Below are 18,002 nucleotides of genomic sequence, written 5' to 3'. Positions count from 1 at the left end.
ATGCATGCATTGGAGAAGGAAATGGCAACCCACTCCAGTATTCTTGCCTGGAGAATCCCAGGGACAGAGGAGCCTGGTGGGCTGCCGTCTATGAGGTCATACAGAGTCAGACATGACTCAAGTGACCTAGCAGCAGCAGCAGTGTCACTTAGGGCAAATTACTATCTTATTCTCAGTTCACTAAAGGAATAAGATTGGGGATCATAGACCCTTTACTCAGTTCAGTTCAGTCGCTCAGTCGTGTCCGACTCTTTGTGACCCCATGAATCACAGCACGCCAGGCCTCCCTGTCCATCACCAACTCCCGGAGTTCACTCAGACTCACGTCCATCGAGTCAGTGATGCCATCCAGCCATCTCATCCTCTGTCATCCCCTCTTCCTTCTGGTCCCAATCCCTCCCAGCATCAGAGTTTTTCCAGTGAGTCAACTCTTCGCATGAGGGGGCCAAAGTACTGGAGTTTCAGCTTTAGAAACATTCCCTCCAAAGAAATCCCAGGGCTGATCTCCTTCAGAATCTCCTTGCAGTCCAAGGGACCCTCAAGGGTCTTTTCCAACACCACAGTTCAAAAACATCAATTCTTCGGCACTCAGCTTTCTTCACAGTCCAACTCTCACATCCATACATGACCACTGGAAAAACCATAGCCATGACTAGACGGACCTTTGTTGGCAAAGTAATGTCTCTGCTTTTCAATATGCTATCTAGGTTGGCATAACTTTCCTTCCACGGAGTAAGCGTCTTTTAATTTCCTGGCTGCAGTCACCATCTGCGGTGATTTTGGAGCCCCCAAAAATAAATTCAGCCACTGTTTCCACTGTTTCCCCATCTATTTCCCATGAAATGATGGGACCAGATTCCATGATCTTAGTTTTCTGAATGTTGAGCTTTAAGCCAACTTTTTCACTCTCCTCTTTCACTTTCATGAAGAGGCTTTTTAGTTCCTCTTCACTTTTTGCCATAAGGGTGGTGTCATCTGCATATCTGAGGTCGTTGATATTTACTAAGTTATGCTATGCTAAGTCACTTCAGTTGTGTCCGACTCTGTGTGACCCCATAGACGGCATCCACCAGGCTCCCCCGTCCCTGGGATTCGCCAGGCAAGAACACTGGAGTGGGTTGCCATTTCCTTCTCCAGTGCATGAAAGTGAAAAGTGAAAGCGAAGTCGCTCAGTCGTGTCCGACTCTTAGCAAGCCCATGGACTGCAGCCTACCAGGCCCCTCCATCCATGGGATTTTCCAGGCAAAAGTACTGGAGTTACTGTTATATTAAAATGAAGTGATATGGAAAAACATTAGGCACAATTATTGACACGTAGTAGATACATTAAATTGTTTTCTTTTTTTTCCCTTTAGGATTGGGATTTTTACATCTACCTGCTACCAGCGTGCCTAGTATGAGTTATTTAGTAAATTTTGTTAAATTGAAGATGTTACTGACTTAATTCATTTACTATGAGAAATTCCAAAAGAAACCCTCAGGAATAACAAAAAATTCAGTGGGTTCATTTTAAATAATATTTACTGTTCTTGATAAGGACAGCCTTTAAGATGGAAAATAACTTTATCTATTGATTAGATGTGGTATTTTCATGTCATAAAAACATTTTAATGTTCATTTGTATTTTTGTTGTAGTGATGTAGCTTGGTTCGATGAACCTTGGTTAAGCCGAATTAAAGAAGATACTGGTGACAACTGGAGAATAAAGGTATGCAGGATGAATGCTAGGTATACATGATCCAAACAGTGGTTCTGAAATTAGCACTAAGCTCAACTAAATCTTCTTTTTTAAACTAACTGAAGGCTGTATTTTGTTGTGTGTAGTTTCAGTTTTGATAGTTACATGTGTTCTTATACCATCATAATCAGACATAGAACATTTTCATTAACCGAAAACATGTACGTATTCCCCTTACTAGTTAATCCTCACTCCTAAGTTGGCCCTGGATGGCCACAGGTCTGCTTTTAGTCACTGTAGGTTTAATTTCTAGAAAGTGGAAGTCGCTCAGTCTTGTCCTACTCTTTGCGGCCCCATGAACTATATCATGTAATTCTCCAGGCCAGTATACTGGAGTGGGTAGCTTTTCCCTTCTCCAGGGGATCTTCCCAACCCAGGCCCAGAGTCTCCCATATTGCAGGCGGATTATTTACCAGCTGAGCCACAAAGGAAGCCCAAGAATGCTGCAGTGGGTAGCCTATCCCTTCTCCAGGGGATCTTCCCGACCCAGGAATTGAACCATGTGTCCTGCATTGCAGGTGGATTCTGTACCAACTGAGCTATCAGGGAAGCCCTTAATTTCTAGAGTTCAGTATAAATGGATTGAACTCTATGGACATTATGAACTCTCTGGTATTCTTTTACTCAGTGTAATATTTTATTTAGAGACTCATCAACGTTGCCTGTATTAGTATTTTTTTTTTTTTTTTTTTTTGCTGACTAGTATTTCATTACACTGATTTACTACAGTTTGCTTGGCCTGTTGATGAATCTTTGAACTGTTTTTAGTCTTTCTTCCTTAATACTGGTGATTTATGGCTTTTGTATTTTCTTTCTTGATAAATCTGGTTTGATTTTCCATTTTTTGAAATTTTTTTTTCAAAAGAGCAGCTTTTGTTTTCTTTTTTGTTGATTTCCTTTCTGATCTTTATTATTTCCTTTCTTCTTTACATCTGCACTTTTTTTTTGCTTCTTAAGGTGAAAGCTTAAATGATGTTTAAGCACTTTTCCCTAATAGTAAGCATTGCTTTAGCCACATCTACACATTTTAACATACTATGTTCTTATTTTCATTTCATTCAAAATGTTTGATAATTTCCCTTGTGATTTTTCTTTTGACCCCTGAGTAGATTAGAATAAGTATTTCAGCTTCTAAATATTTGAGGATTTTCTATGTATCTTTATTTATTAATTTATAAATTAATTCCATTTTAGTTTGAGAACATACTCTGAATTCTTTTACATTTACTGAGACTTATTTTGTGACCTAATATATAGTCTGTCTTGGTGAATATTCCATGTACACTTGAAAATAACATACATTCTGCATTTCTACAAGTATGGATTATTTCACTTCTTTGATAGTTCTGTTTACATCTTTTATATCTCTATTGATTTTCTGTCTGATTATTCTGTCAGTTAAGGGAGGAGGAGTTTTCAAATCACGAATGATGAGTGTGGATTTTTCAGTTTCTCCTTTCAGATCTGCAAATATTTTAATCATGTAATTTGAATCTATGTTATATGGTTTACATACATTAGTTTTTTATGTCTTGTTGATGAATGAATCTACTTACCATTATGAAATGACTTTCTTTATCCTGGTAATATTTTCTCTTTGAAAGTGTAATTTTTCCAATACTGATATAACCACTTTTGCTATGATTTTTTTTGCCTGTTGTCTTTTTCTTTAGTCTCTCTCTGTTTATATTGAAAATGCTGTGGACACCTAATAGATCTTGCTTTTTAAAAAGTCCATTAACAGTCTCTTTATTTAGTTTTTTTTTAAATAAATCATTAGCTTTCTTATATTCCTGCTATTTAAATCCTTGAACATTTTAAACTAGCAATTTTAACATCTTGTTTTCTAATTCTTTCATCTCTCATTTTTGGGCTTCTTTCTATTGACTGTGGTTTCTCCTAATTATAGTTCACATATTCCTGCTTCTTCATGTGTGTAGTAATTTTTTATTGGATGCTAGATAGTATGAATTTTATTATTGAGTGCTGGGGTTTTTTGTATTCCTTTAAAGAGTGTTGGATTTTGTTCTCATAGGCAGTTAAGATACTTGTGAATCAGTTTGATTCTTTCATGGTTTGTGGAAATGGAAGGCAGATCTAGAGTTATTTTCTCCTCTTGGACTATTTAGATTCACTAAGTTGTGACCTTTTTGAGGTCTTTATTGAATGCTTATCTGTATTAACCTGGTCATGGTCTCTTCACGTTTACTGGTGAGAATTTCAACTGTTTCTGGCCCTGTGCAATCTTCAGGAATTGTTCAGTTTATAGTTCCCTGGATTGTTGTTTCCTTGGAAATTATTTTTGTTTAATCTCATAGAGTTTCACCCATGCACGTGCAAATTATTGTTCAGCCAAAGAGTCAAAGGAACTACTATGCAGATTTCTGGAGCTGTTTCTTTCCATAGCTCTCACCTCTTCATTTTTCTACTCTGCAAATCCCAACTACCTTGACCTTCCTGAACTTCTTTTTTTTTTTTTTTTCTTCCTGAACTTCTGATGTCTATCTTCTCAAATCCACTAGAATGTCAGGCTTTGTTTCGTTCCCACCTCCCTATCCCATGGTATGAAAATTACCTCTAGAGAGAAATCTTAGATTAGTATAGGGCTCACCTTTTTTGTTTCTCTTCTCTCAGAAACTAGAGTTCTATATTGTCTTTTGGCTAAGCTTGAAGATAATATTCCTGTTTTCTTGTTGTTACTCATGACTAAAGGTGGGCATGCTCATAGCTAAATTTTCTAAGTTAGTACTTGAATTTTAACTTAGCCACAACTTAGTTGTGGCTCATTTTAAATAGAATCACTGTGGTTAAACTATGTAAGCAGTAAAACATTTTTTCTTTAATAAAACTCTAAATAAAGCTTTGATGTTTAAAAATTACCATGTACTTGTCTTTGTAGAACTCCAATATGTATTTTTGTTGTCCTTTTTATTGGGAAGTTTTTATTGTCTTTCACCTTGACATGCATTTTCTTTCATTATTAATATTAAATGATTTAATTCTTATTTTTTCTTCTGTTAGGCTAGTAATTTAAAGAAGGTACTTCAAGGAATTATGAGTTACTACAATGAGGTATGAAAATCATCTGACTATTTAAATATAAAATACTCTGTGACAATTACATTGACAATGAAAAATGACTTGCTTTTAGTTTATAACATTTTATGATGTATAATTCATAATTGAAAGATATTGTTTTTTCTCCATTTTTAGTACACTCAAATTTTGTGAATATAAAAGGGCTAAAACTTAATATATTGATTTGTAAAATAATGTTTATATGTTGCTACTCTTTAAGTTGATTATTTTCTCAAATAAAATTGCTTACATCTTTATATAATTTGATTTTATGCAATGCTATAAAGTAGATCTTATAATTAAATTGAAATACTTCTATGTTTAAAATATTATTCTGTTTCTTTCTAGTGTAAACAGCAGCAAAATACACTATGAAATTATGCTTATGCAAGTGAATTGAGGAAGAATGCAAAATAGAAGTAGTTTAAAGTCACATTAGATATTACATTATTCAAGTACTTTGTTTTTCTTATTCAGCATTATAAGAAATTCTCTAGTAGGATTATTTGATATTAGAAGGTTAATTGCTTAATGTGTGAAAACTTTTGGTCTGGTTTTGCCATTAAAGAATTTTTTTTTTAATTTTTGTACAATTGAACTTGTTTCTTCCAAGTAATTTTAGAACTAAAATTTTTCAATTCACTAATGCCTAAAACTCATTTTGAGTTTTTGTTTGTTTTTTTGTCTTTTTAATGCCAAGAATACTTTTAGTAACTTGAAGAAAACAGTCTTGGGAATTCCCTGGCAGTTCAGTGATAGAACTTGGCACTTTCACTCCCAGGGCACTGGTTCAGTCCCTGGTTGGGAAATTAAGATCCCACAAGCCATGTGGCACAACAGAAAAATAGAATGAAAGTTGTTGTTCCGTCTCTTAAGTTGTGTCCCACTCTGCGATCCCATGGACACCATGCAGAAAAATTATAGAGCCAGCCAAGATTAATCGTTTAAATCTGTTATTCATTTGTCAAAGTGTGACAGTTTATTTTGTGTTTCTCTGTTCATCAAGACTATATCAAAATATTTTGAATATTCTTTGACTTAACATAAATCTGTTTATTTTATATGGAAAGGCATAAGTTTTATCATAATAGATCAGGCCAGGGGCTTCCTAAACAATTCCTCTCTCTGACAGTGGGGTAAAATGATACTTGGTATAAAACCATGTTAGTTGCATTTGGTTGGTTCTCAAAATTTTAGGAGCTTGCTTGAACTTTGCTAACTAGTTTTAGTCAATAATTGTGGTTTTGTCATTTGTTAATTTATCTGAATCATTTCATGAACCTATTTATAGAATTTATCTTCCTTATAACAACTAAATGTAGTCAGTTCTCTGTAGCCTACATAAGTGATCTAATTTATTTTTAACACTGCAGTTTTTGGGGCAACAGATTTCTGAAGAACTTATCCCTGATTTAAACCAGATAACTGAATGTTCAGATTCTGTGGAGCTTGGGAGATTGCTCCAGCTTATTTTAGGTTGTGCTGTCAACTGTGAAAAGAAACAAGGTAAGTGAATTTCAATTATTTGAGTATATCTACTTTCTAGAAACAACCTACATTGCTTATAAGAAAGAGCATAATAATGTAGTATTGAGGGTTGGCAAAAGGCCAGAGGTTCTGAATTCAAGCACAGCTCTGCCATTAAAAAGCTATAGATCTTCAGTATAATTGTATTTCTGGATTCTGAGATTCATGTTCAGTGGCTAAATAAAATGTACTTTAATTAGCTTAATTTAATCAGTGCTTAGGACTTAGTGGATATTCAATAAAAACTGTACTTATTCATTTGATAAGCTTTTTCTTTCACATACAGAACCTTATGTTAGTTCAGACTTTCATAAATGATTATGCAGCTGCTAAATTATAATCCAGGCTTCTTCAGGTGATATTCTGCTATTTTCAGAAGAATGCCTTCAATGTGTCCTCCAGAGAGCAGTCTGATGATATAAATGGAGTTGAGGACTATATTAGTATATCTGAACACAGTAATCCATATCCAGCTGAGTACAAAAAGAGTGTTTTTGGTTGAAAGTAATGAGTAAAATGATGAACTGAACAGACCAAGATCTACTTCTCTCAGGAGCTTGCATCAGTCTGGGTGATGAGATTTTTGATCCTGATATTTTTTGCATGACTTATCCAAAACTGGCTTTAGGACATCACCTTTTTAAGAGGATGTTGGGTGCTGAAGTTTGTAAAATACTTTAAGTCAGAACCTTAGAAAATATTCAGTGTTATCTAACTAATGAAGACAGCACAGAAGACAAGATAAATTCAGTAAGAATTAATTCAGGAAGGACAAAAATAAAATATATGAAATCAGCTATAGTTTATCAATAAAAAAGGGTTTGGGTATCAGAAAACTTTCATATTAGGCCATCTCTATTATTAACTGGCTGTTTTTTCTTGGGCAAGTGAGTACTTCTCTATAGGTTTTTATTTCTCATAGCTATCCTTTGCTGTGCAAAAAAATTTTTAAGTTTAACTAGGTCCTATTATTTATTTTTATTTTTACTACTCTAAGGAGGTGGATCCAAAAAGATATTGCAGCAGTTTATGTCAAAAAGTGTTCTGCCTATATTTTCCTTTGAGAGTTTTACAGTATATGGTCTTACATGTAGGTCTTTAATCCATTTAAAATTTATTTTTGTGTATGATGTTAGAGAATGTTAATTCATTCTTTTACATTTACCTATTCAGTTTTTCCAGTACCACTTATTGAAGAGACTGTCTTTTCTCCATTTTATATTCTTGCCTCCTTTGTTATAGATTAATGGACCATAGGTACATGAGTTTATCTCTGGACTTTCTATCCTGTCCCATTGATCAATACCTCTGTTTTTGTGCATTACCAAACTGTTTGATTACTGTAGGTTTTGATTACTTTATAATCTGAGGTCAGGGAGCCTGTTTGCTCTAGCTCCATTTTTCCTCTCTCAAGATTGCTTTAGCTATTCAGGGTCTTTTATGTTTCCATACAAATTTTAAGATATTTTTGTTCTAGAGCTGCAAAAAAATGCCATTGGTAATTTGATAGGGATTGCATTGAATCTGTAGGTTACCTTTGGGTGGTGTAGTCATTTTGACAATATTGATTCTTCCAATCCAAGAACTTGGTATATCATTACATTTGTTTGTGTCAGCCTAGACTGTTGGTGGGAATATAAATTGGTACAGCCACTATAGAGAACAATATAGATGTTAAAAACTAAAAATAGATTTGATTCACTCTTGGGCATATATCTGAAGAAAACTAATTAGCAAAGATCCTTGCACCCCAATGTTGATTGCAGCACTATTTACAATAGCCAAGGCATGGAAGCAGCCTAAATGTCCATCAGTAGATAATGGTAAGGAAGATGTGGTACATATATACAATGGAAGATTACTCAGCCATAGAGAAGGAATGAAATAATGCTATTTGCAGCAACATGGATGCAATTAGAGATTGTTACTAAGGGAAGTAAGTCAGACAGAGAAAGACATATATCATATACTAATATGTGAAATCTAAAAATTGTACAAGTGAGTTTATTTATAAAACAGAAACAGATTCACAGGCTTAGCAAACAAACTTATGGTTGCCAAAGGGGAAAGGTGGGGAGGGCAGATAAACTAGGATATTGAGATTAACATATGCAAACTACCATATTCTACTCAATACTCTGTAGTAACCTATATGGGAAAAGACTATGAGAAAGACTGGATGTTATATGTGTAACTACTTTCCTGTACACCCAGAATGAACACAACATTGTAAATCAACTATATTCCAATGTAAAATAAAAATTAAAAAGGTAAAGGCGTGTTTGCCTTAGGGGAAAAAGAAAGAGCATAGATGATTCATGGGAAGAGGTAAAAACATTAAACTCCAGCATTAATTAGAGTTTGGAAAAAACTAATTCCAACTCTCGTACATGACTTAAGCAGTTCAAGACTTCAATGGAGGGTTTAACTGCAGATGTAAGATAGCAAGAGAATTTGAATTGGAAGTGGAGCTTAAAGATACGACTAAATCTCATGAGAAAATGTTAATAGATGAGTTGGTTCTTATGGATGAACAAAGAAAATGGTTTCTTGACATGGAATCTACTCCTGGCGAAGATGCCGTGAAGATTGCTGAAATGACAACAAAGAATTTAGAAATTACATAAACTTAGTTGATGAAGCAGTAGCAGGATTTGAGAGGATAGACTCTAGTTTTGAAAGAAGCTATACTGTGTGTAAAATGGTATCAAACAGCACTGCATGCTTAGAGAAATTGTTTGTGAAAGGAAGAGTCAGTTGATACGGCAGACTTCACTGGTGTCTTATTTTAAGAAATTGCCACAGACACCACAGCTTTCGCTAGCGCCCTCTTTGGTTTTCTTCTAGCAGCCATCAGCATCAAAATATCAATAAGATCCTCTTATTAGTAAAAGGATCAGCACTTACTAAAGTCTCAGATGATGGTTAGCATTTTGTTAGCAATAAAGCAATTTTTAATTCAGGTTTGTACATTGTCTTTTTTAGATATAATGCTATTGTCACTTAATTGATTACAGTAGTTTGTAAATAGAACTTTTAAACTAAAAAATTCATGTGACTTACTTTATTGTGATCATTGCTTTATTGTCTGGAACTGAACTTATAATATCTCTGTGCTATATCTGTATATGTGAATTCATCCCATAATGTTGAATATTTAACAAGATGGAAGAAATTGTCATAGTTATTTTAAGATTAATTGCAATTACTTCTCGTTTTCTTCCTTATAAGAGACTTAGAGATTTTCTTTAAAACATTTATAAATATTTATATGAATATTTTCAATTATGCATATTTGTTTTCAATGGACATATTTCTTGTGGAAAAAGTATTGTACTTGCATAAAGAATTATATGTAGTGAATGAATTTTTATGTGGTTAATTGAATGGCTGAATTACTGTGGGTAAAGAGTAGAGTTTTTATCAGATCTGATTTTTTTTTTTAATCATAGAACATATTCAGAATATAATGACTTTGGAAGAATCTGTTCAACATGTGGTCATGACTGCTATTCAAGAGGTACGTTATATCATAATCACACATGTATAAAAATCCTAAACCAAATTGAATAAAACTGTTCACAAAAACTTTATGGATGTATATTTCACTACTGTATAAACGTGCCCTTTGCAGTAGGTTGATTTGTCTTTGATTGTTGTGTTGTCCCTTCATTCTTTTTCCCCAAAATTTCTTATAAGGACTTCAAGCCCAATTTTAGTACCTCTGCATTTTAAAAGTTAAATTACTATTAAGTTCCTTTAAGTAACTTCAGCTAAGCAGGATAAACAGCATCTTCCCAGATAGGAATTTTTATACCTTCTCTTTTTTCTGCCAGATAGAATAATTGTCTCTGAAATTTAAAGTGTGTGTGTGTATGTATCTTATGTGCATTTTCAGAATGTTAGAACTGTGAGCAAACACAGTGATAAGTATATTTCAGAGCCAGGTCATCTGGGTTCAATCCAGCCTGGTTATCTTAAGTTATGCCATAAAGATTCAGAATTCATTTGGCACATGTTCATTCTTAAAGTCAGACCAGAAGGCAGAGATGAAGTCAAGTGAAGAGGAGGCCTGAGGGAAAATTGAGTGAAGGGTTAGTTTTGAAGAGTCATGATTTAAAGAGAGGAAGCATATAGGACGTGAAAAATGGATATACCCTGAGTCTGCATTGCTAGTTTGAATTCAAAACACTGCTATGCATAAATATACATGTCTCGCATATGCAAAATAAATTATTTTACAGGATCTTTTTTCTCATATAATTGTAGCTCTTACATTTAAAATGGCTTCTTGGATTAGGAATTTTGCCACATAACTCATTTATAGCTGAATTTTTAAAGTGCCAACTCATGTTACAGAAGAATCATTCTTTAAAATTATTTAATGTGCTCAATTTTATGTAGAATTTGTATTATAATTTTTAGTACATTAGTATTTTAAATATATCTATTTACATATTTCAAGCACACTCTACTTTTTGTCTTCACTAATATAATGTTTGAACATTGAGTTATTTAGCTTAAGCTGCTATATATTTTTTATTTGAATAAAATAAGGGTCATCAAATTAAGGCAAGGAAAAATTAAACATAAAACACCTTACTGTTATTTTTACTGTGTAAAAGAACTTTTTGCTTGTAAAAAAAAGTGAATACTTTTACTGTGTGTGCCTCAGTTTATTGTACTTAATTTTATTATTTTCATCCTAGTTGATGAGTAAAGAAATTGTGAGCTCTCCCACAAATGATGCTGTTGGAGAATTAGAACAACAGGTGAGTATTTCAATATGTGAGGAAAATGTAACAGTGATTGAGTTCCTCTGTCAGTTACTGGGTTAACTAAAAGGTTCATTCGGGTTTTCCATACATCTTAACGGAAGGACCCAAACGAACTTTCTGGCAAACCCAGTACTGTCTTAAAGGCTTATATCGGAGAGCACATACAAGATATTTTCCTCCATGAAATTTAGATAGTTTGTTCTCTTGTAAGATCTTAAATATTATTATTCATTCCTTCTTGAATGCAGGTAGTGTTGATTTCCAGTTTTTAATGATGGTGTTTGAAGAGTCAAGTGGCATTAAACTTTCCTGATATTTGTTAATACATATGTAGCTCATGCTATATAGTTACATAATTAAATAGCAGACAATTTTAAAAATTCTGCTAAATTCTGATTTATCTAATAAGGAAATGTGATTTTTATCACAGTTGCTTTCCTTTAATACTGAACTCTACGGTTCTGTACTCAAGACTCCTTCCCCTGGGTATTTTACACAGTTGTTTTCCCTGGTGGGAAAGATACTCTCTTCCTCTGTATAACCCAACCTCGGTTGGAAGGGAAATGGTAAAAGAAGAGGCAAATGCGTTTGTTAATTTTGAAACTGTTTCCAACATCAGTATATATATGTGTTGTGATAAATACATCAGTTTGTTTCAAAATATGATTTACTAAGAATTAGGACATTTTCTGTTTCAGCTTAAAAGGGCCCTAGAAGAACTTCAGGAAGCACTAGCAGAAAAAGAAGAACTGAGGCAAAGATGCCAAGAACTAGATATGCAGGTATGGATATGAGAGTAATTTCCTCTTTGAATTAATAAGCCTTTTTAAATTAATTAATGGGTAAAGTGTTTTGGAGATTGGATTTTATTTCACGGAGGGACCATTGAAAGAGTTTGCTATAGACTTGAATATTGAAACATAAATTTGATCATTTTTCTTTTAGAGTTGAAAATTGCTGGCATAACTACTTCATTGAGAAGATCATTCAAATTGTAAAATTTCAACTGCTTAGATAGAGCGTAATTTGTTATTCTATAAAAAGGGGAAACTAAAGTATCTCCTTTATAAGGTGTGAGTATTAAGTGGAGTCCTTTATGGAAATATTTAGAAGTGCTTGACCTCCAGTAAATGCAGGTGCAAAGTTTGTTTTGCTAACATGTACATGTATATGAACACGTATGTAATTCTCAGGTTGGTATGCACATACATGTTAGCAAAATAAACTGGGAATGAGAAACAGTAGTTAAATAGTTGAAGGGGTGAATCATCAGACCAGGCTTCTTGTATTCAGAACCTGATCGTGTTACTGTTGTTGTTGTTTAGTTGCTAAGTCATGTCCAACTCTTCTGTGACCCCATTAATGGTAGCCCGCCAAGCTCATCTGTCCGTGGGATTTCCCAGGCAAGAATCCTGGAGTAGGGTGCCAGTTTCCTTCTCCAGGGGATCTTCCTGACCCAGGGATTGAATCCATGTCTCCTGAGTTGCAAGTGGATTTACAGCTGAGCCATGACCAGGGAAGTCCTGGTCATGTTACTAGCTAGTTGTGTCTGCTTGGGCTCATTGCTTAGTTTCTCTATACTTCGTTTTTCGCTTTTGAGAAATGATGTGATAATAGTATATATTTCCCTGAGTGATATGAAGATTAAGTGAATTAATATACTTGAAGCTCTTAAAGAGGGCCAGGCACATAAGGGGTTATGTATGTGTTTGCATATATTGTTATTATTAAATGAAAGTGCAAATATGAAATTATGCAATAAGTCTTGAAAAATTGTACAAAAGGTTAAATATGCCATCCTAATATGCTACATGTTTTTCATTCAAATAATGAGCTACGTAAATAATTGACTCTGAAAAGTATGAGGACAAGGAACAAGGCTTGTGGTAGCAATACCCTTGCTTAACTATCTAAAAGTATAGGGCTGAGTGTATTTCTAACCTTCATGAGTTTGCAAATGAGATGAGAAGTGACTTGGTCAGGGTGATTCAGATGTGCAGGGCAGTGACAACCAGCACCAGAATCCAAACCTCCTAACTTTATCATTAAATATCCCTCCTCTGTATTTGAACAAAACTAGTGTCTCACTATGTTTTTGCCTTTCTTCATTCTTAACCACATGCACAGCATCTGAAATGTTTTATTTTCAAGTAAGATTATATCCTTCCAGAACACCTCATGTAAAGAGTAGAGGACTGACTCATTCAGGTGTTACCAGCCTTATGTAAGATCTCTGTACAGGTTTCTGAGAAATTCTTTTTTAAAAAAGAACACAAAATTTGGTTAAAACATTTCAGTATTTGTAACACATGGTGAAGAGTACATGATGATCTGATTTTTGTTGAAAAGTATAGACATCCCAAGTTTTGGCATTTTAATTCCAGTATCAAAATAGAGGCAACCCTCAACTATCTGCTACATGTGTGAAATAAATGACTACTGCATATAATCAGAACAAAAAGTAATTGATTAATTTAACAATGTGAATTTCACACAGGTGTATATGATGCATACCCTAATTTTATAAGAAAAATTATTTTTGAAAAATGTGTATTTTTAATCATATGTAACCAGACAGTAGGTTATATTACTTCATGGCAAATAGAAGGGGAAAAGGTGGAAATAGTGACAGATTTCATCATCTTGGGCTCTAAAATCGCTGTGGATGATGACTGCAGCCATGAAATCAAAAGACAGTAGCTTCTTGGCAGGAAAGTTATGACAAACCTAGACAGTATGTTGAAAAGCAGAGATGTTTCTCTGCTGAGAAGAGTCCATATAATCAAGGCTATGGTCTTCCCAACGGTCACATACAGTCTTGAGAGCTGGACCATAAAGAAGGCAGAGCACCAAAGAATTGATGCCTTCGAACTGTGGTGCTGGGGAAGACTCCTGGAAGTCCAATTAACAGCAAGGAGATCAAACCAGTCAATCTTAAGGGAAATCAACCATGAATATTCATTGGAAGGACTGATGCTGAAGCTCCAGTACTTTGCTCAGCTGATGAGAATAGCTACCTCATTGGAAAAGTCCCTGATGCTGGGAAAGATTGAGGGCAGGAGAAGAGGGCATCAGAGGATGAGATGGTTGGATAACATCACTGGATTCATGGATGCATGAACTTGGATTGGACACGAACTTGGCCAGGCTTCGGGAGATGGTGAGGGACAGGGAGGCCTGGTGTGCTACAGTCCATGGTGTCACAGAGTCAGACGTGACTGGGCAACTGAACAACAATAAAACTGGAGAGTGATATTTAAATTTGGGGGGAATTTTTTTAATACCCAACCAAATGAACCAAAAAAGAAAAATAGGTGGCAAAGAAATTCGCCAAGGGCAGGTAAACAAGAAAAAGGGCTTAACCTAATAAAGTTAAATTAAAAAGCTTGGTAATCAAGGAAAGAAGCAAGCATATTGATATTGACAGAGGTGCTGCAGAGCAGAAACCTGCTGTTCATTCTTCATTCCTTGCTCTTGCTGGGGAGTCAACAGAAATCTTGTGACTTCTCACAGTAATCTCAATCAGAAGGAAATTCACTCTTTGAGTTCTTCATTTTATTTGCACTAGATATGAGTGGAAATAATGGCCAAGAAGAAACTAAGGGCCTGACTCTGATAAGAACAAAGGGAATAGGGCCACACACTGAATTGGGGCAGCACTGATGCCCAAAGGAATTTGTCCACGGCAATGGAATGCCATTCTCACCGTCCTTGTATGAGGTACTTAAACCTCGGAAATGATAGCCTAGCTCATGTGTTATTAAAAAAGATTGCCCACTGGCTCAGCTGCTCTTCCCCGCCCCCGCAACTACTGCCTTCCCTCACCATTCACAAGGCTGTATAGAGTTGTGGAGAAAAAACAGTCCCAGCTATAACTTAAGAGGGGAAAGCATACTGGGCCATGGGGTACATTGGAGAGCATGTCCAAGAAGTCTTCAACATTGCCAAAACAAATAGGGTATCTTGACTGCCAGCAAAGCATGAACTAGATGAAAAGAATAAAAGCATGGCATCTGTGTGAACATTACAGACTAAAACCAGAAATAGATAAGTGTACGTAGAAGACAGTAGCCGAGCTTAGAGAGGGCTACCCAGGTGGCTTAGTGGTAAAGAATCTGCCTGCCAGTGCAGGAGACACGGGAGACACAGGTTTGATCCCTGGGTCAGGAAGTTCCCCTGGAGAAGGACATGGCAACCTATTCCAGTATTCTTTTTTTTTTTTTATTTTATTTTATTTTTAAACTTTACAATATTGTATTAGTTTTGCCAAATATTGAAATGAATCCTTGCGTGGAGAATCCCATGGACAGAGGAGCTTGGCAGGCTACAGTCTATAGGGTCGCAAAGAGCTGGGCATGACTGAAGCGACTTAGCACGCACGCACTCAAGCTTAGAGAACTTTTGCTTTATGTAGTATTACAGTTTCATAAGAACACTTCAGTAGAGTAGACTAGGTGGTAGGACAGTGAAGTGAGATTTAAAAGGAAATTTCGGCTAGAAACAAATTAGTGAATAATTAACATCAAACCTCATCCTAGTTAAGCTCTCAGATTTCAGGAATAAAGGCAAAACAACTCTGTAACACAGGTAGAAAAGCTAAATCACTGACAAAGATAAGAAAATCAGGCTCCCCTGCAACTTTGATGCCAGAAAATGGAGGAGCTATATCCATAAAATGCTAAGGCAGGGAAGAGCATTAACTGAGGAAGCGTTAACTGTGTTAACTGAAGAAGAGCACAGATGCAAATTCATGAGCCCTTCTTGAAAAAAACCTGCTTGTTCGCATAGTCCAGTTAGCAAACATGTTTTAATCAGAATAAAAAAATGCAAGAACTCTGTAGTGAAAGATCTGGTGGTGAAGCATTACCCATTTAAATAAAGATCTATGTGCATTCTGTGCAAATTATGGTTACAGATTCTGGAACAACTGAAATTCTGACTCACTAAATCAGGAGGAAGCCTGATTATGTGTACTTTAAAAAGAAAAGAAAAAAACCCACATGAGAATTAGATGTAAGGTTTGAGAAACTCATGTAATCTTATAGTTTTTGTCCAATGATTATGGGGCCTTTGGGCAAGTTAGGATGAGTTTATCAACAGCTCTTTCCTCTGCCTTACTCAACCATTAATCCTAACACTTGACAGCCATCAGTAGCTCTCTTTCACTTACTGCAGTAACAGACGCTGGTTATTCTTGCTTACAGTATGTTAGAGAGAAACATACTCCTACCCAGCATCGTGTCACATGTAGTGAGGCAGTGATCTTCAAACCTAAAGGTGTCTGAAAATTATGTGTGAAACACGACTCCAGCTATAGAAATTTATGTTTTAAGTTTTTAATAAGCTAATATGATAAAAATATTAAATCTGAGTGACATGAGAAAAGAGCATTATTTTTTTTAGCTTTTTGAACTTTCTTTTAAGTAGCTCAGAGAGAGAGAGAGAGAGACAGAAAAACTAGAGAAACAGAAAGGGACAGAGGCAGGTACAGAGTGAGCCTAAACAAAATATCACCATGGCATCTTGTTAAAAGATACCTAGAACCACCTCTGGACATTCTAAGTCACTCATCCGGGGTGGCTCTGGAACGACTATGTGAAATACATGGTTAGGAACAGGGTTGGTTTCCCACTAGATATTGAAAACTAAGTTTGCCCTTGCTCTTCTCCCTTCTTCAGGGGATTCCTATCCAGTTTGAAGACAAGGTATTGTTTCTACTCTACCAGTCTTGTAACAGCCCCTACCCTCAAGCTAATAGAGAGATTCTTTTCTCGCACCCCCAAATAGCATAATTTCATCAAAGCACCACATTTTCTGTCCTATAATTGTTCACATTTCTTCTGTAGGGATCTTAAAGGGTGCAACCTCCATTGTTTTTTGTATCTCAATAACAGGATTGTATTACATGACAGATAATAGTCACTAAACTGCTTATATGACAAGGATGGATGCATGCATTGTATTTAGGAAGAAAAACTGTTTCCTCTTTGTCTGGCAGTGGTTTTTTAGATTTTGTGTTACTCATTTGGAGGACGGTGTGTGTAACTTGCCTACACTGTATTTAAGACTATATAATATAACTTGATTTTTTAAAAAAGATTATTTATTTATTTTTGGCTACTCTAGGTCTTTGTTGCTGTGCATGGGCTTTCGCTTGTTCTGGTGATCAAGAGCTACTTTTTGTTGCAGTGAGAGGGCTTCTCATTGTGGTAGCTTCTCTTGTTGTGAAGCACAGGCTCAGTAATTGTGGTTCTTGGGCTTAGGTGCCCCGTGGCATGTGGAATCTTCCTGCATGAGGAATCAAACCCATGACCCCTGCATTCACAGGTGATTCTTAACCACCAGACCACCAGGGAAGTCCCTATAACTTGATTTTAATTTGCTGTTATTAGCTCGGTGTATCAATATGTAGTCCCATTCACATAACTAGACTGCATTGATTACACCTTTTGAAACTATAAATAGCAAACGTGTGCAGTAATATGTTGTGAAAGTGAAAGTCGCTCAGGCGTGTCTGACTCTTTGTGACCCCATGGACTGACGATACGTCCATGGAATTCTCCAGGCCAGAATACTGCAGTGGGTAGCCATTCTCTTCTCCAGGGGATCTTCCCAATGCAGGGATCGAACCAAGGTCTCCCTCATTGCAGGCAGATTCTTTACCAGCTGAGCCACTAGGGAAGCCCAATAACTTACAATGTATTGTAAGTTATGATAAGTCAGCCTTTTTCAAACTAATCTTAGTAAAATCCCATGTAGATGTCTGGTCTTATAAAGAAAGAAAGGAAAGAAAGATAGCGCTAAGTCATGTCCAACTCTTGGAATCCCACAAACTGTAGCCCACCAGGCTCCTCTGTCTATGGAATTCTCCAGGCAAGAAT

The 18,002-nt window shown here is 35.7% G+C and overlaps 1 protein-coding gene across 3 annotated transcripts in view; it reads left to right on the top strand.

Annotated features, from left to right (window-relative positions):
* The window catches only part of HOOK1 (hook microtubule tethering protein 1), a 115,227-nt gene that overhangs the window by 56,669 nt on the left and 40,556 nt on the right, over positions 1 to 18,002 (top strand). For all 3 annotated transcript variants that reach the window (XM_061413052.1, XM_061413050.1, XM_061413051.1), the window contains 6 exons: positions 1,636 to 1,708; positions 4,760 to 4,810; positions 6,190 to 6,322; positions 9,796 to 9,863; positions 11,053 to 11,115; positions 11,820 to 11,903. In XM_061413052.1, coding sequence (XP_061269036.1) covers positions 1,636 to 1,708; positions 4,760 to 4,810; positions 6,190 to 6,322; positions 9,796 to 9,863; positions 11,053 to 11,115; positions 11,820 to 11,903 — 472 coding nt within the window. The remainder of the gene's footprint in view (positions 1 to 1,635; positions 1,709 to 4,759; positions 4,811 to 6,189; positions 6,323 to 9,795; positions 9,864 to 11,052; positions 11,116 to 11,819; positions 11,904 to 18,002) is intronic.

This window comes from Bos javanicus, chromosome 3 (assembly GCF_032452875.1).
Source record: "Bos javanicus breed banteng chromosome 3, ARS-OSU_banteng_1.0, whole genome shotgun sequence".
In the NCBI taxonomy this organism is placed as follows: Eukaryota; Metazoa; Chordata; class Mammalia; order Artiodactyla; family Bovidae; genus Bos; species Bos javanicus.
The sequence above is the reverse complement of the archived record's forward strand: the minus strand, read 5'-3'. Positions and strand labels throughout refer to the sequence as shown.